This window comes from Oryctolagus cuniculus, chromosome 1 (genome assembly GCF_051225735.1).
Source record: "Oryctolagus cuniculus isolate XC-2025 breed Fujian yellow rabbit chromosome 1, ASM5122573v1, whole genome shotgun sequence".
Lineage (NCBI taxonomy): Eukaryota > Metazoa > Chordata > Mammalia > Lagomorpha > Leporidae > Oryctolagus > Oryctolagus cuniculus.
Window position 1 is genome coordinate 44,094,233 of NC_142867.1, and position 23,984 is coordinate 44,118,216.

Below are 23,984 nucleotides of genomic sequence, written 5' to 3' on the forward strand. Positions count from 1 at the left end.
TCACTATACATTTAAAGGTATCCTAGAACTTGTAGGAATCTTATGTAAACCAGTTTATGGAGCCAGCTTATCCAGCCAACTAGCACACTGCCAATCTGGGGCACTGTTTATATCTAATTGGACACCCTCAACTCAACATAAGGATTTTACATCTGTAACAGCCACTTGCATAATTTTGGACCTATAGTAGATGATGCTGCTTGAGTGTGTCTCAAGGCAGGAAACTGCCATGAAATTAGAGGAAAGGCTAAGGTTTCTGATCTCCATCAAAATAGGCAATGGGGGGCATAAGCTGCCCCTAAAGGAATGTGGCAGCCTAGACAGCAGGGGGCTGAATGGATGTTAATTGCAGGAACATTTGAATGGACCTGTCTTTGAAGATTTACACCACAGTTCTGTTCCCAGTCATGGATCACCAGACTGGATTCCTTTCCCACCTAAAGTTGTACATCAACTGTGCCTATGTGCCAGCTGGCTTGTAGACTTGCTGATACCCTCTAATAGAAAGTGCTGGCCAAAGCAATCCAGGGCGCACTCTTCAGGTGAAGATGTCCATGATCTGTCTCATTCATTTATGAAACCCCACACTAGAGCCTTCTAGAAAAATAATTTTATTGAAATATCGTTAGAGGGGTTGGCAATGCATTGCAGTGGGTTAAAGCCCTGGCATGCAGGGCAGGCATCCCACTGGGTGCCCATTCGAGTCTTGGCTGCTCCACTTCTGATCCAGCTCTGTGCTATGGCCTGGAAAAGCAGAAGATGGCCCACGTCCTTGGGTCCCTGTACCCATGTGGGAGACCCAAAAGAAGCTCCTGGCTACTGGCTTTGGATCAGCTCAGCTCTGGCTATTGGGGCCATTTGGGGAGTGAACCATCAGACGGAAGACCTCTCTCTCTCTCTCTCTCTCTCTGTATGGCTCTATCTCTATCTGTAACTCTTTCAAATAAATAAAAATAAATCTTTTCAAAAAAAGAAATGAAAGGTTATGCTCTGTATAAAAGCAATATAACTTGTAGTATATTTTAAAAGTTCATATAAATTAAACAAAGCCTTTGGTTAAAAATATTCTATATTTCTACAAGTTATAATGTTACCACTTGTTATCTCTGGGGATTGGTTCCATAACCAGGCAAGGATACCCAAACATATGGATATCCTTATATAAAATTGTTATTTTTTGCATATAACTTATATCTTCTCATGTACTTTAGATCATCTCTAGATTCCTTATAATATCTAATACAATATAAATAGTCATTATACTGCATTATTTAGGGAATAATATCAAGAAAAACATCTACATGTTTAGTATAGCTGTAATTTTTTTAAAGATTTATTTATTTATTTGAAAATGAGAGAGAGAGAAAAGGACAGACAGAGAAAGAGAAATCTACCCATTGGTTCACTCCCCAAATGGCTCCAACTACCAGGGGTGGGCCATGCTGAAGCCAGGAGTGCAGGAGTTTCTTCCGGGTTTCCCACTTGGGTGGCAGGGGCCCAAGGACTAGGGTCATCTTCAGCTGCTTTCCCAGGTACATTAGCAGGGAGCTGGATAGGAAGTAGGGCAGCCAGTCCTTGAACTGGTGCACATATGGGATACCGGAACTGCAGGTGGCAGCTTAACCTACTGTGCTACAGCACTGGCTTCACCTCTGTAATTTTTTTTTTTTTTTTTGACAGACTGAGTGGACAGTGAGAGAGAGAGACAGGGAGAAAGGTCTTCCTTTTGCCGTTGGTTGGTTCACCCTTCAATGGCCGCTGCGGCCAGCGCACTGCACTGATCTGTAGGCAGGAGCCTGGTGCTTATCCTGGTCTCCCATACCGGGGCAGGGCCCAAGCACTTGGATCATCCTCCACTGCACTCCCTGGCCACAGCAGAGAGCTGGCCTGGAAGAGGGGCAACCGGGACAGAATCCAGCGCCCCGACCGGGACTAGAACCCGGTGTGCCGGCTCCTCAAGGCAGAGGATTAGCTTATTGAGCCGCAGCACCGGCCTCACCTCTAATTCTTAAAAACTATTTTTGACCCTCATTTTATTCAATCTCCAGATATACAACCTGCACATACAAAGCACTGCCTGTACTTAATGTAATGATTTATTGTTTTATTTAATGTAACTACATTCAATTTGAATTACTTGACCCCCAGCATAGTCATCAATAAGCACTATCACTGAGTAATGCTATAATATAAAAAACTATTTAAACTATGGCAAATTCTTTAAGCCCAATACTATTAGCTTGTATATCAAGGCCCTGCATCTGGGTTTATTTCACAGGAAGTCTCAAAACAAATTCAAACTTATGTTTTTTTCCTTTACAACATCTAGAAAGATACTACATTAAATATGCATTAAATAGAAAATTGCTTTCCTTACTAAAAATGTTACAGATAAAAAATATAAGTAATGTGAATAAATATTTGAAGTATAAAGATTTAATTATTCATATGAATTATACTTCTAACCATATCTTAATTGTTTATTCTCATTTATAGAGAAATTAATACACATATATTTAACTTACCTCTGTTGTTTGTAGACTGGGATCTATTTCTCTAGTAACTACTCTCCCTAGAAGAAATAAGAAAGAGAAAAACATGTTACACTGGTCAACTGATCTGAATATGTTCAAAAGTATGCAGACAGAGGGACTGGTGCTGTGGCATAGTGGGTAAAGTCACCACCTGCAGTGCTAGCTTCTCATATGGGCACCAGTTCGAGTTCCTGCTGCTCCACTTCTGATCCAGCTCTCAGCTATGTTCTGGGAAAGCAGTAAAAGATGGCACAAGCCTTTAGGCCCCTGTGCCCACATGGGAGACATGGAAGAAGCTCCTGGCTCCTGGCTTTGGATTGGCACAGTTCTGGCTGTTGTGGGCCATTTGGAGATTGAACCAGTTGATGGAAGACTTTCTCTCTTTCTCTCCCTCTGACTCTGCATCTCTGTAACTCTGACTTTCAAATAAATAAATAAATAAATAAATCCTAACAAAAAAAAAGTTTGCCAAAGGTGAAAACAAAAATTGAGCAATGATAAAAAAGAAAGCTCAAAGGAAAATACTGGAAGAAAATGTAGATTTTCCTGGAACTAAACTGTTCCAAACAGCCTCCAACAGAAGTCTCATTAAAAACTGTTTAGAAGAGATCAGCGCGGTGCGCCGGCCGCAGTGCACCGGCCGCGGCGGCCATTGGAGGGTGAACCAACGGCAGAGGAAGACCTTTCTCTCTGTCTCTCTCTCTCACTGTCCACTCTGCCTGTCAAAATAAACATAGCCCTGACTGTTAATGAACAACTTAATACATTATCCCTCTTAGTAGTTTTTTTTGTCTGTTCTACTTAATATGACTGGTTTAATTCTGTAATTAATACACAGTTATTCTTAAGTGTTGAAATTTAACTGAAATGTGATCCCTGTTAAACACAAGAGTAGGAATAAGAGAGGGAAGAGATGTATAATTTGGGACATGCTCAAGCTGACTTGCCCCAAATGGTAGAGTTAGAAACATACCAGGGGACTCCAATTTAATCCCATCAAGGTGGCATGTACCAATGCCATCTCACTAGTCCAAGTGATCAATTTCAGGTCACAATTGATCATAATGAAAGGACTAAGAGTCAAAGGGAGCACATAAACTAGTCTAGTACCTGCTAACACTAACCGATGGAATAAATAAAGGGGAGAGTGATCCAACATGGGAAGTGAGATACTCAGCAGACTCATAGAATGGCAGATGTCCTAAATAGCACTCTGGCCTCAGAATCAGCCCTAAAGGCATTCGGATCTGGCTGAAAAGCCCATGAGAGTATTTCAGGCATGGAAAGCCAAGACACTCTGGCAAAAGATCTCTGTGAGTGAGATCTCAGTGGAAAGAACAGGTCTTCAAAGAAGGAGGTACCTTTCTCTGAAGGGAGGAGAGAACCTCCACTTTGACTATGACCTTGTCTAAACAAGATAAGAATCGGAGAACTCAGAGGGCTTCCATAGCCTTGGAAACTCACGACTGGAGCATAGGGAGATTACTGATGCCATAGACAGGAGTGTCAATTGGTAAAGTCAACAACAGGAGTCACTGTGCACTTACTCCTCATGTAGGATCTCTATCCTTAATGTGCTGTGCATTGAAATTTAATGCTATAACGAGTACTCAAACAATATATTTCACTTTGTGTTTCTATGGGGGTGCAAACTGTTGAAATCTTTACTTAATGCATACTAAACTGATCCTCTGTAAAAAAAAAAAAAAAAAAAAAAAAAAAAAGAAAAGAAACTATCAACTCCCAACTTGACTCTCACTGGGATTAAACATGACAATAGGTCTGATCTGATTTCATCATCATTTAAAAAAATCATCTATTATTTTTCACTTTATGTTTCTGTGTGGGAGCAAACTGTTGAAATCCTTACTTAATGTACACTAAGCTGATCTTCTGTATATTAAGATAATCGAAAATGAATCTTGATGTGAATGGAAGGGGAGAGGGAGTAGGAAAGGGGAGGGTAGTGGGTGGGAGGGACGGTACGGGGGGGAAGCCATTGTAATCCATTATTCGTACTTTGGAAACTTATATTCATTAAATAAATAAAATAAATAAATAAATAAATAAAAATAAAAAAAAATGAAAACTGTTTAGAAGAATAGTAAGATAATGATATGTAGGAAAAATATCATCCAGTAAGAAATAAACTCAACTCTCATCAGTACAGTTCTCAATCCATACCTACCAAACTGCCGAGACAAAGACATCCAACAGTGCTGTTCAATGATATCTCTTAGTTATCACTATATGAGTTTTCATATTCTCTTTGACTTGTTTTCCCAGAATTGAACCAGACTGGTTGCAAGTAAAACAGTACCAGAACACGACCATTTTCTAAATAGGCCAAATTACTACTCACCCCCCAGATAGAGTCACAATGGTTAGGTGAACCATTAGGACTCAAATAAGTTTCTGACTGTAAAAAAGGCAACAGAGAATTTAAATTCTTATTCCCATGTAATTCCAACTTCGAAAAATACTGAGAAATATTTGTCAATATTTCCATAAAATGCTTTTGAAGAAAATATCACAAGGGAAATCAAATAAAATATTACTACCACTTAAAATCATTCCAAAGTAACAGTAATTCTGTAAGAGTTGGGATATATTCTGAAAACACAGAAATTTATAAATCAGTAATTTGTACATCTTTTTCATAATCCAAGAAACACAATTCATTCCACAAAACAATATTTAATATATGTTAAATGAAATTAATTGTACCTAGTTCACAATAGTACAATTCTTTTTCACAGATGATGCTAATCACTCAGCTATTCTTCCTAATCATTAAGTCCGTCACATAAATGAAACTATTATATGTGGATAAGCTCCAAAGCTTCCTACCAAGCAGCATAGTTATTAACTACTCATTTGTTAAAATAAGGCTATGTGAAAATAATCATTGATTTGTAAGAAACAGTTACTTCATGTAAACTGTATTTTACTTTTAAAAGTAGATGCAGGGGCCAGCACCGTGGCTCACTTGGTTAATCCTCTGCCTGCGGCACCGGCATCCCATATGGGCGCCAGTTCTAGCCCCGGTGCTCCTCTTCCACTACAGCTCTCCTCTGTGGCCCAGGAAGGCAGTGTAGGATGGCCCAAGTGCTTAGGCCCTGCACCCACATGGAAGACCAGGAAGAAGCAAGCACCTGGCTCCTGGTTTCAGATTGGCGCAGTGCTGGCGGTAGTGGCCATTTGGGGAGTTAACCAATGGAAGGAAGACTTTTCTCTCTGTCTCTCTCTCACTGTCTACAACTCTACCTGTCAAATAAAAAAAAAAAAAGTAGACGCATGGTTCATATCTTTGATAACAAGACAGGGATCATTCATGATGTAAAATCTTTGTCTTTGGCAGACTATGTTAATTCTTTCAAATTAATTAAAACCAGCCTACCTCTCCAGCTTCACTTTCTTGCCCTCTTAAATCCAGCCCACCAGTCTTCTTTTAATCCCTTATGCTTTCCTTCAGATTCCTCTCTGAAGTGCCTTAGCTCCTAATTATTCCTCTGCAAGGATTGTATACTTTATTCCCTGCCACTCCCCTCCCCCAACCTACCCCAGGGTAATTCTTCACCACATCCTTCAGCTATAAGTTTGAAAGTCATATTCTCATCAGAAAAGCCTTCTCTCACCTATCTTTTTCAAATCACCTAATATATGTCTACTCGACGGCATTTCTCAGTTTCAATTTGAAATGATTTTGTGTGCTTTTTTATTTATATTTTTTACCACCCCAAAGAGTGAAAGTTCCTGAAAGGTGGGCATAATATCTGATTTTGTTCTCTGTAGCACAGTGATTGGCAAATGAATGTTGCCAGATAAATGTTCATAGAAAAAAAAAGGAAGAGCAGGCCAGTAAGAGAGGTGTTTCTTCTATTACCTTTGCTGCAAACAATGAGACAAAACATGTTGAGAACTAAACATGTGCCAGGCACTGTAGTCAGTTTCTTACAGAATCTGTTACGTATATGTAACTAAAGTTACATTGGCAAATGACAATCTTTTTCAGGAGTCAGTATTTCAATATGTACAGTGATGAAATTAAACTAGAACAGATGTCTCAAATTTGAATGTCCACAGCGGGCTAGAAGACTACTCAAGTGAACTGCATACATTTAGCGAACGTTAAGAACACAGTGAAGACATGGCAGCTCTAGATGATAACCACCATGCAACAGGGCCCCAGACTCTACAGAGCTCAAGATTTTTCAAGATAACTTTCTATTTGGTTTTTAATGTAATCCAATCTTTAAATATGTAATGTAATTTAATGTAATCCAATCTTTAAATATGAGAATGTTTTTGAAAATATTTATGAATCCCAAAATAAATTCATTTCTATCAGACTCAGATGTCAGGAAACTCCAATGAAATCTGAATACAAAGTCTCATAAAGTGTGATAGTTGATTTTATAGCACCGACTTGAATGGATTAAGGAATACTCAGTTCAGAAAAAGGGAGACCCTTATTTTGAATGTGTCTATGAGGATGTATACAAATGGTATGAGCGTGTGAATCTGAGCAGACTAGGTGGGCAGATTTGGCTTTGGGGAAAGCAAGCACCAACAACTGGCTAGGGATCTGGAGGAACCAGGTGCAGAAGATGCACTGTCACCTTCTCTGAGAGCAATGACTTGCCTGACTCCTGCCTTGGACATCAGTTTCTGATCCTTGTACTCCAGGACCTTATACCAGCAGTCCCCTTGCTGGCACTCGGGGTTGGGCCTCAAACTGAGAGAACTACACCCACTGCTTTGGGACTGGAACTGAGCCATGCTACTGACATTCCAGGGTCTCCAGCCTGCAGTTAAGCTGCCCTGGGACTTCTCTGTTGCCATAAATAAATCCCCCTTCATATATCTCTATTCATATCTTATCAATTCTGTGTTTTCTTGAGAACCTTGACTAATACATAAAGTTTCAACCAGTTCTGACTCTATGAGATTTATTCCTTAAAAGAGTTTGCTATTCTGCATTTCATGTGGGAATTTTGATAGCACAATTTCTCTAAAAGGCTCAAGCCAAAGACAGCTTCTCATGTGACTTCTTTTGAGTCCCCCGATATAATACCAATGATTTGTGTCAAGCGCATTTCAGTTCTTACAAAACCTGCTTGAAGGTGCACTCTGGCTGGCGTGGTGGCTCAATAGGCTAATCCTACGCCTGCGGCGCCGGCACACCAGGTTCTAGTCCCAGTCGGAGCGCCAGATTCTGTCCCGGCTGCCCCTCTTCCAGTCCAGCTTTCTGCTGTGGCCCGGGAGTGCAGTGGAGGATGGCCCAAGTCCTTGGGCCCTGCACCCACATGGGAGACCAGGAGGAGCACCTGGCTCCTGGCTTCGGATCAGCGGCAGTGTGCCGGCCGCAGCACACCGGCTGCGGCCATTGGAGGGTGAACCAACGGTAAAGGAAGACCTTTCTCTCTGTCTCTCTCTCTCTCTCTCATTGTCCACTCTGCCTGTCAAAATAAATAAATAAATAAATAAAGGTGTACCCTCTATTTTACATAGGACAAAACTGCTCATGCCCTCCTTAATGAAAAGAAAAACCAGTTCTTGGTTAAAGTAAGTTGAATTAGCCTGAGTCCCAAAAAAAGACATTTTTTTCTTCTTGCTACAAGTTACCAAAATAATACATGCAGATTTTTTGATTCTCCCTGTCACTGATTACATGGCAAAGCTATATAAGCTCATTAAAGCTCTAAGTGATGGCTATAAATTTCCCTAGAGAAAGGGAGAGGAAGTCATAATGATAATGATACACAGAACTGCATGAAATAAGGCAACAAGCAGCAAGATGAATATTTTCCAGTTAGTATAACACCTTCCAGGTTGATTGTCTTTAATTAGCAAGCACTGCAACATTATATTTACTAGAGAAAAATACACTGACTGATAGCCCTTTTTGTGTTTGTCTTTGATAGAATACCATTAACTAACATCATCATTCCATTACTCTGGATGCCAAGAACACCAACATCAACATAAAGCTAAGATGCAGGTACTGCTTCATAAAACTTCCATATTAAGCGATGCTCTTTAAAAACTTTCTCTTTTTCTCCCAGTATCACATTAAGTTGGGACTTCCTATGGTTTTGGTGTAGCTGTCACCTAGGATTCTACTGCAACTGGAGGTTTGATCCCTAGGATGGTGGTGTTGGAAGCTGAGGAAAGCTATGAGAGGTGAGGTCTAGTGGGAGGTCCTTAGGTCACTGAGGATGTGAGGCAATTTTTTGGTGGCCCCTTGGTAAAACCCTTCAGTTCTAATTGAGAAGGTTGTTAAAATTTAAAATAGAAAGGACCAAGATGACCCTCCCCTCTCTAAATTTCTGGTTCCCCCATGCAAGTTTCCATCACGGTCATGTACCACCAGAAGTAATATACACCAGAACTATGCCAAAAGAGGCACCAAAGAATGCCCTTGAACCTTCAAAACTGAGAGCTAAGTTCTTCTTTTTCTTTGCAAGTAGCTTATTTGATATTTCATTAATTTTCATTATGATAAAAAGCTGATTTTCTAGTCATTGAAATGGGATAGAGATGGACATCTCCATTTTCATTCATAAATTTGAAGGCAATGCCTAATTGTCTTTTCTCTTCAAATGTGACTTTCAAAAGTCCAAAATGTATTTAACTATATTACCTCTAAGAGTTATAAACAAAGTTCAACTCAAACCATTAGATTTAGTGATCATAAAAATTTGTAAAATTATGATGTAAAGAAAACAAAGTATTACAATAAATATATAGTATTGCTGTTAGAAAGGTGATACAGTTATCTGTGCAGATGCATTATGTGCTTAGGGAATGAAGAGTGAATATGATGTCACATGGGTAACTGAAGTCATTGTTGAAGACACTGCCATTTTAAAAATTTCAAACACATTTCTTCTTTGATTAGAAATAGGTGTGCCAGGGGCCAGCGCTGTGGCATAGCAGGTAAAACTGTCACCTGCAGTGCCAGCATCCCATATGGGCGCTGGTTCAAGGAGACCCAGAAGAAGCTCTGGTTCCTGGCTTTGGGTTGGCCCAGCTCTGGCTGTTGCATCCATTTGAGGGGTGAAGCAGTAGATGGAAGACCTCCCTCTCTCTCTGCCTCTGTCTCTGTAACTCTTCCTTTCAAATAAATAAATAAATCTTAAAAAAAAAAGAAAGAAAGAAATAGGCGTGCTCTTATCAAAATAATCTCTGGCATATCCAATCCCATATTCTCTCAATTTTTTCTTTCACATTCTACGCATTGAATTGTATATATACATTATATATATTATACATGAGAAATGTGACAAAAATCATCAATTTTTCTTAAATCACAATGTATACTTTTAGCCAAACATCATCACAGTGAATGAAATTCAACTCTGGAAAATGGTATGGAAGAGGGAGTGGCATTGTGGCATCCCATGTAGGTGCCAGTTTGAGTCCTGACTGCTCCACTTCACATCCAACTCCCTGCTAATGTGCCTGAGAAAGCAGAAAAAGATAGCCCAAATCCTTGGGCCCCTGCACTCACATGGGAGACCTAGAAGAAGCTTCTGCCTACTGGCTTTGGTCTGGTCCAGCCCTGGCCATTATGGCCATTTGGGGAGGGAACCAGTGGATGGAAGATCTCTCTTTGTCTCTCCCCTCTCTGTACCTCTGCCTTTCAAGTAAATAAAATAAATCTGAACAAAAAAGGGTATAGAAGAAATAAGAGGTTCATGATTACAAAATATAATATTGTTAGAGAATAAATGTATGCTAAATTATCTATTGGCTTAACTTAATCCAAGTCAAATGGCAAAAAATTTTCAAGAAAGAGTGTGAGAAAACAATTCTAAAATGTTAAGAAATACAAGCAGTTGAGAATAGCCTTTGTATTCATAATAATTAATAATAGTATTAGAGGAACAGAGACCCCAAAACAGATACATTATGTGATGGCAGTGGTACCAACTGAAACAAGTCACTATATTCATCATCATCATGCATCCTCAGTAGAAAGAAGAGCTAAATGTCCAGTATATCTTAAAACCATCCTCGAGGAAACAGTAAAAATGCTTAATTTTTCGGGGGCTAGAGCAGTAGGTTAATCCTCTGCCTGCAGGACCGGCATCCCATATGGCCACGGATTCTAGTCCTGGATGTTCCTCTTCTGATCCTGCTCTCTGCTATGGTCTGGGAAGCAGTGGAAGATGGTCCAAGTGCTTAGGCTCCTGCATGCACATGGGAGACTTAGAGGAAGCTGCTGATTCCTGGCTTCGAATCAGCCCAGCTCTAGATGTTGCAGCCATTTGAGAAGAGAACTAGTTAGTGGAAGACCTTTCTCTCTGTCTCTCCCTCTCACTGTCTATAACTCAAATAAATAAATAAAAATCTTAAAAGAAAAAGCAGATGATTTATTTAAAAACTGCTTAATTTCCTAAACCTTCACTTTGAATATACATCTTCTTAACAATCTATAAAGAAATAGGAAGTATGCTTGAAGTACTCCTGTTGCATTCCAAACTACCGTTACCTGAAAAAAAAAAAAAAAGTACTTTGTGGGGGTTGGCCTTATGGCATAGTAGGTTAAGTCATCAGCTGTGACACAAGCATCCAATATGATTGCTGGGGCACCTGGCAGTGAGTGAATGGAATATTTCTCTCTGTTTCTTCCTCTCTGTAACTCTGCCTTTCAAATAAACTTTTTTTTTTTTTTTTTTTTTTTTTTTTTTTATAAAAGCCATGAAACTATGAAGCTTGAAGGAAGACAGAGAAAATGAAGACAGAGAAAAGCCTTAAGGATTGTACCATGGGTACTCCAATATCTAGAAAGAAATGAGGAGGAAGAAAAACAAAGCCAAGGAAGGAAGGAAGAGAAGGAAAGAAAAAGTGCTTTGTGTTGTAAAGTGAAATATCAGAGTTCATGTCACACAATTTTAACTCAAAGTATGAATAAACAAATTCAAAATTTATAAAAAGAGAAAAAGAAAATATGACCAGTAGACATATTTTATTATACAATCTTCGTTATTTGGGAGTTATTTTCTCAAAAATTAACAGCATGATTCTTCATAGAAAATAGCAAATAGTGTTTATTGTCAGTGATAAAATTTGAATTTTAAATGAAAGCTCTAAATTTAAAAAACTTTATCTGTCACCATGAAATTTTCCCAAGACTTTCCAGATGACAGCAATGATGTAATGTGGCTTTTTGATATTTTATAATGAAATATGTCAACATTTGGCAGATCTATTTAACTTAGTGAACTAATATTTTCCAAGTAATTAGCATATGATGTTACAAAATCATACACTGATGAAAAATGTCCTTAAAGTAGGAGACCAGTGGATTTTAATGTAGCAGAAAATGAAAAGTTTATTTAGATGGCTTCAAATTTCTCATTACATCTGTCTTTTAAGAACGTATTATTAGTTTGAGTTTTGGTGCAATTGTATCAAAGAAGAATATCTGTAATTATTTGAAAGTTTTTAAAATTATTCTTCCTTTTTCAATTATATATCTGTAAGTAGGCAATTTTCTTTAACTAGTTGGACCAAAACAACATATCACAACAGACAATATAAAGGAAGATATGAGAATCTACCCTTCCATTAGGCCAGGGATTATAGATTTTCAAAGAAGTGAACAATGTCAATATTATATTTGTTTCACTTTTGAGAATATAACTGTTATCTTATAAATTATTTATGCTAACATGGAATTATTATTTTTAATAAATTTTAAATGTGCCTATTTTAATTTTCAATAAAAATAAACAAAAGCTTCTGAACTTCTTTGAGACCACGAAGTTCAAAAGTGCTGTCTTAGTGAAAACTCAACAGAAATAACATGTATCAGAACACTATAGAAAAGCATAAAAATATTCATAATAGCATTGTTAGGAAAATTTGTAATACCAAAATTCTCTCAAAAATGCAGCAGTAGAAGAATGGATAAATACATTGTGGTGTAATCATGTCACTTGTTTCATGAAAAGACTGAATAAGTTATAATTATATTAAAAAACATGGTTAAATCTCCAAGGAATACAATATTAAAATTAACTGTCCAAAACCAAAGTAAATTACAGCTAATTATTTAAGGGTAGATATTGTTAGGAGACAATTCTTGGGTTTCTCACAGTTGTGTACATCTTTGTACTGGAATATCTAGACTATAATTTTCAAGGATTTTGGAGAGTGCACAGCCTTTGAAGACAGAGAAGGTAGACTGTTCTTGAGCAAAGGGCTCATGTGCTTACAGTCTAGAAACATGGGGGTAGTAGCTCTCTCTAAAGCAAATTACTGACCAAATTCACTAAAAGCTCAGAGTTGCTCTCTTTTTTGCAAGCTGTTGCCTGTGCAGGTATTATATTACTCATTGAATATTTTTTTTTTAATTTTTATAGACTTTTTTTTTTTTTTTTTTGACAGGCAGAGTGGACAGTGAGAGACAGAGAGACAGAGAGAAAGGTCTTCCTTTTTGCTGTTGGTTTACCCTCCAATGGCCACCAGCCGGCGCACCGCGCTGATCCGAAGCCAGGAGCCAGGTGCTTATCCTGGTCTCCCATGGGGTGCAGGGCCCAAGCACTTAGGCCATCCTCCACTGCACTCCCGGGCCACAGCAGAGAGCTGGCCTAGAAGAGGGGCAACTGGGACAGAATCCGGCACCCCACTGGGACTAGAACCTGGTGTGCTGGCACCGCAGGTGGATGATTAGGCTATTGAGCCGTGGCGCCAGCCACTCATTGAATATTGATGATCTATAGCCACATAGGTACAAGAATGCTGCTAATCTGGCTACAGTTAATGCTATAGTAAACTGTGCTTTGTTTCTTATGCAGGTTTCTCATGTCTCTACCAGTACCGATGAGCAACTTTGTTTACTTTCAAGTACAGTAAATTTTCAGACCTTTCACAGGTCGGACATTCAGTCATCAACAAAACAATATATTTGATGGTGATGATAACGACTTACATTTGTTGATTCTTTACTATCAAGAAATTGGCAAATCTATATAGGAGACACCCCAAAAATTACGATAAATGTTATAAAGAGACAAACTGTTCAGAAAGCTTCGAGGTGCAAGTGATGGGAGCTGGCGTTTTAGGATAATGGGTAAAGCCACCACCTGCAGTGCAGGCATCCCATATGGGCACTGGTTCGAATCCTGGATGCTCCACTTATGATCCAGCTCCCTGCTAATGTGCCTGGGAAAGCAGAGGAAGATGGCCCAAGTGCTTTGGCCCCTGTTCCTATGTGGGAGACCTGGAGGAAGCTTCTGGAGCCTTCAGCCTGACCCCCCCCCGCCCCGGCCATTGCAGCCATTTGGGGAGTGAATCTTCAGATGAAAAATCTGTCTCTCCCTCTCTGCCTCTGCCTCTCCTTCTCTGTAACTCTCACGTTCAAATAAATAAATAAATCTTTTTTAAAAAAGTTCAAGAGATGAAGAAAGAGAAAGACAAAAAAAAAAAAAAAAGGAATGTGTTTATGGATGAGAATCTCTCTGAACGGCGCGCTGCGGCCGGCGCACCACGCTGATCCGATGGCAGGAGCCAGAAGCCAGGTGCTTTTCCTGGTCTCCCATGGGGTGCAGGGCAGAAGAAATTTTTTTTAAGATTTATTTATTTATATGAAAGTCAGAGTTACACAGAGAGAGAACAGAGGCAGAGAGAGAGAGAGAAAGAGAGAGAGGTCTTCCCGTCCACTGGTTCATTCCCCAACTGGCCGCAATGGCCGGAACTGCGCCAATCCGAAACCAGGAGCCTGGAGCTTCTTCTGGTTCTCCCACATGGGTGCAAGGGCCCTTGGGCCATCCTCTACTGCTTTCCCAGGCCATAATAGAGAGCTGGATCAGAAGCGGCGCAGATGGGACTCAAAGCTGCACCCACATGGGATGCCAGTACTGCAGACAGCGGTTTTTCCTGCTACGCTACAGTGCCAGCCCCAAGAAGAAAATTTACACTAAGACCTAAATGTTGAAAGAAGCAAATCATGTGAATACAAATAAAGGCTCAAATCACAACAATTTGAGATGTTCAAAGAAATGAAGATAGTCTGGGGGTAGTGAGAAGATGCCAGAGAAGTTGTGAGTAGATACTTTGTAGACAGCCTTGAGTGCCTTGTAAATGAGTCTAAATTTTTTGCTGAGTGAAATAAAAAACCGAAAAACAGGTTTTAAACTCTATTACATTTACCCTTCACCAAAAGTATTACTGCTGAATAGTGAATGGGTTAAGAGGAAATAAGAATGGAGGAAGAAGACAAACTAGGAAACTACTGAAGTGAACTGCAAGAGAGATGACAGTGAACTAGACAGGAGCTGAGGCAGTGCAGTGACGGATACATACAAGCACTGAGAATATTTGGATAAAAGTTTCCAACAAATTATCATCAAATTTCAGATGTAGAAGCTGAGGAACAAAAAAGACTGAATACTCACAGGCTTGATTCATTTAAGAAGAAGGCATTTGATAAAATAGTGAGGGTCCTTAATGGTGGGTGATTAAGACAGCAGAGGCTTCCAGCTGCCCACAAATATCCTATCTCCTATATTAACAAGACCCTTATAATACATGGTTCAGGATTATGTCCAAACAAAACAAAATGAAACATTCCCTAGCTTACTGTGGCCAAGAATATGAGGAAAATTCAAAGCTTGATTTCATATAAATGGTATAATGTCCATCTCACAAAGGTTTGCATGAGTATCAAATAAGATAACACATTCCTTTGAGGCTGGTGTTATGGAATCTCATATGGGCGCCGGTTTGAGTCCCAGCCGCTCCACTTTTGATCCAGCTCCCTACTAATGCGCCTGGGAGGGCAGCAGATGATGGCCCAAGTCCTTTGGCCCCTGTACCTACATCGGAAACCAGGAAGAAGCTCCTGGTTCCTCACTTCAGCTAGGTCCAGGCCAGCTCTGGCTGTTGCAGCCATTTGGGGAGTGAAACAGTAGATGCATGATGGATCTCTCTGTCTCTCTCTCTAACTATGCCTTTCAAACAAACAAAAAATAAAAAAGCATAAAACATCACATACAGCTTTCACGAAACCATTTTCTCCATTAATACTTCCTGGATGTGCCACTCAAAACTCCACAGTGTCCTGGTTCTCTCTCATTGGATTTATGAATGAAAAGGAAACCAATTTAACACACTCTTATAAAGAACAGTAAAAGAATAGTATTCTAAAGAATGAATGCTTTGTCACTAAAGGTGTTAACACTTGAGCATTAACTTATGGATCTTTTATTGTTTTGAGGACAAAAAAGATCACTCTTATGTGGAAGAACAATACACTAAACAAAATATAGTTCAAGCACACAACCATCAAACAACTACTACTAGGTCAATAGAGTGTTTTACAATTTTATTTTTGCAAAGAGAAAGAAGAAAAAATGCAAGCATTGACTCTAACTTTGCTCCACTTAACATAAAACTAAGTGAAAAAATATTTTCAAATTCCTATCAGAATCTGATGCAATGTGATTACTTAAAAATGTGGAGGGGCCAGCACTATGGCTCACTTGGTTAATCCTCTGCCTGTGGTGCCGGCATCCCATATGGGCGCTGGGTTCTAGTCCCAGTTGCTCCTCTTCCAGTCCAGCTCTCTGCTGTGGTCCGGGAGGGCAGTGTAGGATGGCCCAAGTGCTTGGGCTCCTACACCCACATGGGAGACCAGAAAGAAGCACCTGGCTCCTGGCTTCGGATTGGCGCAGCGCTGGCCGTAGCAGCCATTGGGGAGGAACCAATGGAAGGAAGGCCTTTCTCTCTGTTTCTCTCTCTCACTGTCTATAACTCTACCTGTCAAATAAATTAAAAAAAAAAAAAAAAAAAGAATGTGGAAAGCAGACAACATATATCCTTCCAATGATTTTCATCACTATTTCTCCTCTCACACTTTAACTTTACTGAATCCTTTCCCTAACATGAACAAGTGCTTTCTTCCCATACTAACCCTTGCTTATTTTTTACATATCAGTTTAGATATCCTCCTTTCAGACCTTGCCTGAAACCTCATCCTTCTGGTTTACCCTGGTACCAGCTCCCAAACCACTTTGACTATAGCCCTCTCTGGGCACCTGGCCCAGTTACACCTCTGTCTACCACAAACCTGGAGAGCCACCAATAGCAAACTTTGTAAATTGTATCCTTTTCTGAAAAGCAGAAAGATTCAGGAGAACAGATTTATTTCCTTTCACACTATACTCACTCTCACACATGCATATGGTTCATTAGCTCACTCTTACAGACACAGCCACACACATAAGCAACTGGTGTCACATTCCATAGACTGAGGTACACTTTCACACTCATTCAGAGTATAAAAATGCAATAATTGTATATAATTACCAAACCTCTGTCAAAACCTCTGAAGAGGCAGGATTTGAAGCCAACAACTCTAAATCAACGTCTTGTGATTCCTCCAGCTTCCTTTAACATGAATGGAAATAACTACATTCTTCCTGTAAGCTGGAAACCAGAGATATGAAGGGTTTGATACCAATCCACTGTGATAATCATCAAATATTTGCTAAAACGAAAGCCAACCGAACAACTCAGAGAGCACATTACTAAGAATACACACTCAAGCAAACCCAGAACCCAAAAATAGCCCTTGTATTTACCAGATGGTCTTCTCAGCTTACAACTTCTACCAGCAGCATAAAATTAAATTTAAGTACAGTCACATGACATATAGTGATATTTCAGTCAATGAGAGACCACATATATAATGGTGGTCCCCTAAGATCATAATGTAGTATAGGTGTGTAGAAGGCTATACCACTTGTTTTTTTAAGGACACTCTTATGTTAGCATGACAAAAACACCTAGCAATGTGTTTCTCAGGTCTCTGTCATTACATGGCCTGTGATTTTATATGAAAATAAAGATCCACATTTCTAAAAAGCAGGTGATTTTTCGTCAAACACAGTGCTTAATGTAATTGTTAAGATGTAGACAACTTAAACATTCAACATTTAAACTGCCTTTTCCAAAGCTAAACTCCTAGACTTTATTTTCCAATGGTGACTGTATCATAAATCAGCTAAAGAATGAATATTTCAAATCTGAATTTCCTTAAATGTTAACCAGTCAATAGTTCAATTTCAGCAAAACTATTTTACTAGTAATGTTTGTTTTTGTAGCCTTTTAAGTGTTCTATTACATTTCACCCTTAAAATTTCAATTTTAAAATTAGCAGATAGAAAATAAACAATTGACTCTCTCACTGTCCACTCTGCCTGTCAAAAAAAAAAAAAAAAAGAAAGAAAATAAACAATTGAGGTCATGTATTGCTTATGTGTTTCATTGTGAAGAAAAAAGACTTAAAAACAATGTAATAAAACCTAGAAACCGTTCATTAATTTGTCTACAAGTTAAGATATCTATGAAAAGAAATCTTATTACAAGTGAATCAACTGTTTAACTCTGTCATATTTAATCTTCAAATGTGACTTTGGTAACACAAGAGGGTACTCCAAAGTTCATGAAAGCGTGAATTAAAATATGTTTATTTTGGTGCAGAAAAACACTTGAAATCCATGCAGAGAACATTATTTAGTATACATCTTCACTTCTACTCTTCCTTCAATGAAAAATATGTATCTATACCTTTCATAGTTTTACCTCAGAAGTAATTATAAGGAATTACTGAGTGCTTTAAATATACAAATTTAGATTTTCAGGTTATTGAAATTACAAAAAAAAAAAGAACAACAAACAGTCATCAGGAAAGGAAGAAGAAGAAGAAGAGGAAGAAGAGGAAGAAGAGGAAGAAGAGGAAGAAGAGGAAGAAGAGGAAGAAGAGGAAGAAGAGGAAGAAGAGGAAGAAGAGGAAGAAGAAGAAGAAGAAGAAGAAGAAGAAGAAGAAGAAGAAGAAGAAGAAGAAGAAGAAGAAGAAAAAGAAGAAGAAAGAACCATTAAATGAGTACCTAAGTGGTATTCAGGGGCCAGCATTGTGCCACAGGGGTTAGGCTGCTATTTGCAAGGCCAGCATCCTGCAGTGGGCATCCCTTATCAGAATACTGATTTTGACTTCCAGCTGTTCCATTTGGTATCTGGCTTCCTGCTAATGTGCCTGGGAAAGTAGCAGCAGCAAAAGAAGATAGCACTAGTATTTGGGTCCCTTCAGTCTACATAAGAGGCCCAGCTGTAGCTATTGCACGCATTTTGGGAATAAACCAGTGGATGAAAGCTTTCTCTCTCTCTCTCTCTCTCTCTCTCTCTCTGCATGTGTGTATGTATGCCACTCTGCCTTTCAAATAAATGTTTCTTAAAAGATTTACTTATCTATTTGAGAGGCAGAGTTACAGAAAGAGAGAGGGAGAGAGAAAGAGGTCTTTCATCCATTGGTCCACTCCCTAAATGGCCATAACAGCTGGAGCTGGGCTGATCGGAAGCCAGGAGCCAGGGGCTTCCTTTATGTCTCTCATGTGGGTGCAGGGGCCCAAGCACCTGGGCCATCCTCCATCGCCTTCTCAGGCCATTAGCAGGGAGGGGGTCCAGAAGTGGAGCAGCTGGGACTTGAATCTGTACCCATATGAGATGCTGGCACCACAGGCGGAGGCTTAACTCACTACACCACAGCACCATCCCCTCAAACAAATATTTTTAAAAAGAAAGGGAACTCTGATGTTATACTTCTGAAAGTCATTTGCATTTTTTGCATGACTGAACACCAATCCTATCTTCCATTTACTGCTTTGCTCCCCAGTTGGCTGCTCCCTAGTTGGCCTCAGCAGCTGGGCCTGGTCCAGATTGATGTCAGGAGCCTGGAGTACTATCCAGGTCTCCAATGTGGATGGCAGGGGCCAACTTCTTTGGCCCACTTCCACTTCCACTGTTTTCCTCAGGCATATTAGCAGGAAGCTAGATCAGAAGTGGAGTAGCGGCCGGTGCCGTGGCTCAATAGGCTAATCTTCTGCCTGCAGTGCTAGCACACCGGCTTCTAGTCCCGTTCGGGGTGCTGGATTCTCTTCCAGTCCAGCTCTCTGCTGTGACCCGGGAGTGCAGTGGAGGATGGCCCAAGTGCTTGGGCCCTACACCCCATGGGAGACCAGGAGAAGCACCTGGCTCCTGGCTTCGGATCAGCACGGTGCGCCGGCCGCAGCGTGCCGGCCGTGGCGGCCATTGGAGGGTGAACCAATGGCAAAGGGAGACCTTTCTCTCTGTCTCTGTCTCTCACTGTCCACTCTTCCTGTCCCCCCCCCCAAAAAAATGGAGTAGCCAGGATTCAAACTAGCACTCCAATTTGAGATGCCAACATTGCAGGTGGTAGCTTAGCTGCTATGCCACAATGCTGTCCCCTGATTGTCTAATTTATAAATTAAACTGTAGCATGGGTATGAATGTATAGGAAAAAACATAGTGTATATGAGGTTCAGTATTATCCATGGCTTCAGGAATCCACTAGACAGCTTGGAATGCATATCTGGTGAATACAAAGGCATCAATGCACATTTACTACATCATTCAGCAGTCATTAGTCAAAGTTATTTCCTTCTATCTTCAAATTTTTTTTTTATTATTTCAAAAGGGGGAATGTGCATAGAGTCATGCCATGAAGAACAAAGGAAGAAAACCCACAGAAAAGGTGAAAATATCTGCGAACCATATGTCTATAGTGGATCAGAATATGGAACAGAGAGAGCTATTATAAATCAATTGTAGAAAAATTAAAACAAAGGACTTGAATAGACATTTCTCCAAAGTGGATATATAAACACCCAATAATTCATGAAAATACTTGACATATTAGTCACCAAGGAAATGCAAATCAAAGTCACTTAGAGACACGCTTTCACAACTACTAGGATGGCTATACTAAAAAAAAAGGCAGACAAAACAACTGTTAGTGTGGATGTAGAGAAATGGGAACTCTTTTCCATTATTGGTGGAAATGTAAATACCGACACTTGGAAAGTAGGTTGGCACTTTCACAAAATGTGCAATACAGGACTACCACACAATCTACCAATTTCATTCTTAAGTATAACCTAAGAAAAATGAAAACATATGTTGATGGGGATGGCGCTGTGGTGCAGCAGATAAAGCCACAGCCTGCAGTGCCAGCATCCTATATGGGCACTGGTTCTAGGTCCCGCCTGCTCCATTTCTGATCCAGCTCTCTGCTTTGGCCTGGGAAAGCAGATGGTCCAAGTCTTTGGGCCCCTGCACCCATGTGGGAGACCTGGAGGAAACTCCTGGCTCCTGACTTTGGATCAGTGTAGCTCTGGACATTGAGGTCAACTAACCAGCAGATGGAAGGCCTCCCTCTCTCTGCCTCTCTGTCTCTCTATGTAACTCTGACTTTCAAATAAATAAATCAATCTTAAAAAAGAAAACATACGTTGACACAAAAATTTGATATGAATGTTCACAGCAGCATTACTCATAGTTATCAAAAATGTGGAAATAACCTAAATGCCCAGCAACTGATGAATGGTTAAGCTGTGGTATATCTCTACAGTGGGAAAGTTACTTGGCAATTGAAAGACACTATTACAAACTCCAATGAATGAACTTCAAAAATCTACAGGCTAAGAGAAAAAAGCAGTTACTACAAACCACATGTTGCATGATTCAATTTATTTGAAGTGTCTAGAATAGGCAAATCTACAGAAACAGTAATAGATTAGGGAGTGCCTGGAGCTAAGGGTGGGGAGGATGGGGAGTGGCTGCCTTAAGAGTCTTCTATTTGGGGTGACAAAATTTTCTAAAATTACTTTATGGTGATGGTTGCAAAACTGCAAATATACTGAAACAGGAAACTATACAATTTAAAGGTGGATTTTATGATATGAAGCTTTTGTCTCAGTGAAGCTGCTTAAAAAGAAGAAAAGTATGCAATAACACAACTATTTCTTGGTGCCACTGAAGACTAAATAGTAAGAGCATGCTCAGACTGTTTATCCCTTTAACAAATCGTTTCTGGACTTCAAACTAAAACTAAAGCCATGAAAATAGAGTCATTGAAGCAACTGAGTTCCAACAGAAGGCCACTGAAAAACGTGCATTTTTAGGAAAATGTGTCTACGAAACGAGATACCACAGAACACAGATCTGAGCAGTCTTCAGCAAGCAACAGACAAATGTCTTTCAATGCCACTACAGGTCCAGTTAAAGCTGACCTGTAAAAGCAGCACCGTTTCCAAGTGCATAAGCATCTTAAACTGATAGACCTTAAAGTCAGCCCTCGCAAGATTAACAAGCATCTGAAAGCACTATCAGTAATCCGCAGAAAGGCTAAAGGAGTGAGGGCCAGTTCCGTGGCACGTGGGATCGCGATCCTGATCTTTACCGCGCGGCTCCCTTTGGGAGACCCTTTCTGCTTTGGGGTGGTGCCCAGCGCGCTAGCCTGGCCTCTCCGAAGTACTCATCTGTCCTGCAACACAAGGGAGCAAGGAGGGTGTCCCGGACTCGAGGGAGTCACAGAACGCAGGTGCTAGGCGCGCGGGAGCGGCAAAGCAAATCGTGGGAGCTAAACCCACCCCAGGCACATTCAAGTCAGAGGCGGTCTACGCTGCGGTTCCCCGTCTCGCGCGGGGACGCCACGCCGCGAACGTCCCCGGCGCTGGCCGCAGGTCCACCAACGTCCCCCGGGGCTCAGCGCTGGGGACGGCGGAGTCCACGCGCGCAGCCCCGCCCTCCCGCCGGCGGGCTCCTTACCTTCCTCCTGCACCATCTCCAGGAGGTTCGGGTCACCCATCTTCGCTAGCTCGTTCATGACACTGAGGCCGGAGAGGCAGCTCCCAACCGGCCGCTGCGACAGGCGACGAGAAGGCGTGGGGCGGATACTGAATCTGATTGCCGGCTGCCGGAACTGCGCGTCCGACACCCGGACCTTGAAGATGTCGGGACTCTCCCTGCAGGGCGAGGACTTGTCCTCCTCCACAGACTCCACGAATCCCGTGCTCTGCAGCCAGTTGGACTTCCTCTCCAGCTGGTACTTCCACTCGACCTTGCCCCCCTGCACCTGCCCCGCGCCCTTGGGCCTGCGCTTCGATTTCTTCTGCCGGTAGCGCTCCCTGCCCCTTTCCCAGTAGGCCTCCCAGTACCTGTCCCGGAGCTTGCCCTGCTTCTCCCCCTGGCTGCGCCGGTCCGGGCTCTTTCCACTACTGACCTCCAGTTGCGGGCCTTTCCCGAGCGCTCCTTCGCTCTCTCTCCGCCCCTCTGCCCGCCTCCAGTCCTCCGGGGCCGCCATCTCCCCGCCCCTCGGCGACCCGGGCTCTACGCCCGCCGCCTCCTCTCCGCTGGGGCCGTCGGAGCTCGCCGACTCCGGCTCCGCCGCCTCCGGAGCCACCCCGAGGCCCGCCTCCCGTCGCTCCTCTGGGGCGGCCCCCGCGGGACCCGCCGCCTCCCGGCTCCCCTGACCGGCCACCTCAGTTCTCAACAGGCTCCGCCACTCCCATTCCTCCAGGTCGACCCTGGGCCAGGACTCGGTGCTCACTGGGGCTTCCGCCCCCCTACCCTCTGAACCCTCCTCTTCCTCCTCCTCAGAAACCCGGCTGGCTGGGTCCTTATCCATCGCTAGGCTCTCAGCTCACCGCGAGTGCCCCTCGGAGAGAACCCCTCCCGCTTCGGGAGTTACTTTTTGTCGGGGGAGGAAAAAGTTCCCCGCCCTTAAAGAGCCCCCTCCCCCTTTAAGGCTGGCTCGTGGCCGCCGGGGTCTCCGAGGTTCCGACAACCCCTCCGCGCCCTCGGGCCCCTGGGCGCTACCGGCTTCCTTGAGAAAGGACAAGCTCTCTTCTACAGGTGAGGAAAGGTCACACCTGTGCCCCGATTTCGAAGTCAGCCTCTGCCAGCTTTAAAGTTGGAGCGTGTTGGGCAAGTTCCCATCAGCTGCAGTTTCCAGGTCGTCCAGTGACAACAGCACTCACCTCCTGGAGGATGGTGTGAGGAGCACGCTACAAAGGCTTGGCATGCAGAGTGTTAACGCTTTCCGCCGCTCCTAAAAGGAACCCGTGCTGCTTCGGGTCTCCACAACTCCAACCTGGAGCAGGGTGCGTGGTCCTGAAGTAGGTGAGGTAGTGGTCTGAGCCCACAGCCTTGAGAGTGCTGAGCAGGGAGTGGCTGAAGTGAGGTGCCAGAGACCATCACCATTCCTCATCCCCCTGCTCCTACCTGTTTCTTTTCTATTCTATTTACTTTGTATACTGAATCAGCTTTTATAGACGAGGAAACAGGTTTAGTGAGAAGTGTCTTGTGTATGGTCATGGTTAACTGAGGAACTGGAAATCACTTTTTTTTTTTTTCTATACGGTGATATCTCTAACTTAAATATCAGGAATATATCAATTCTGGCCAAGAGGTTGGAGACTATAAGCAGTTTCTTCCTAGATGTAATTTGGAATTGTTTTTTACAGGTGTAACTATATTTAAGTTAATGCACAATAGAGTCCATATAATTACTGTAAGTGGCTTCAAGGCTGGTTCCTCAAGCCATCATACAAAAATTATTTTTTTAAAAAAAATTCT

The 23,984-nt window shown here is 41.6% G+C and overlaps 1 protein-coding gene across 23 annotated transcripts in view; it reads right to left on the reverse strand.

Moving 5' to 3' along the window:
* ANO5 (anoctamin 5) overlaps positions 1–23,087 on the reverse strand; it is a 116,181-nt gene extending 93,094 nt beyond the window's left edge. For 3 of the 23 annotated variants that reach the window (XM_089310553.1, XM_089310528.1, XM_089310547.1), the window contains exons 1-2: positions 16,862–17,116; positions 2,526–2,572 (exon numbers count right to left, since the gene is read on the reverse strand). Coding sequence is in view for 6 of the 23 variants with exons in the window: in XM_051824965.3 (XP_051680925.2) it covers positions 2,526–2,572; positions 22,176–23,034 (906 nt within the window). In the remaining 17 variants the exon portion in view is untranslated. Of the gene's footprint in view, positions 1–2,525; positions 2,573–16,856; positions 17,118–22,175 lie in introns of those variants that run through there. The other 20 variants (XM_089310548.1, XM_070072433.2, XM_089310542.1 and 17 more) reach the window with 16 other exon arrangements.
* Between the last annotated feature and the right edge of the window lie 897 nt (positions 23,088–23,984).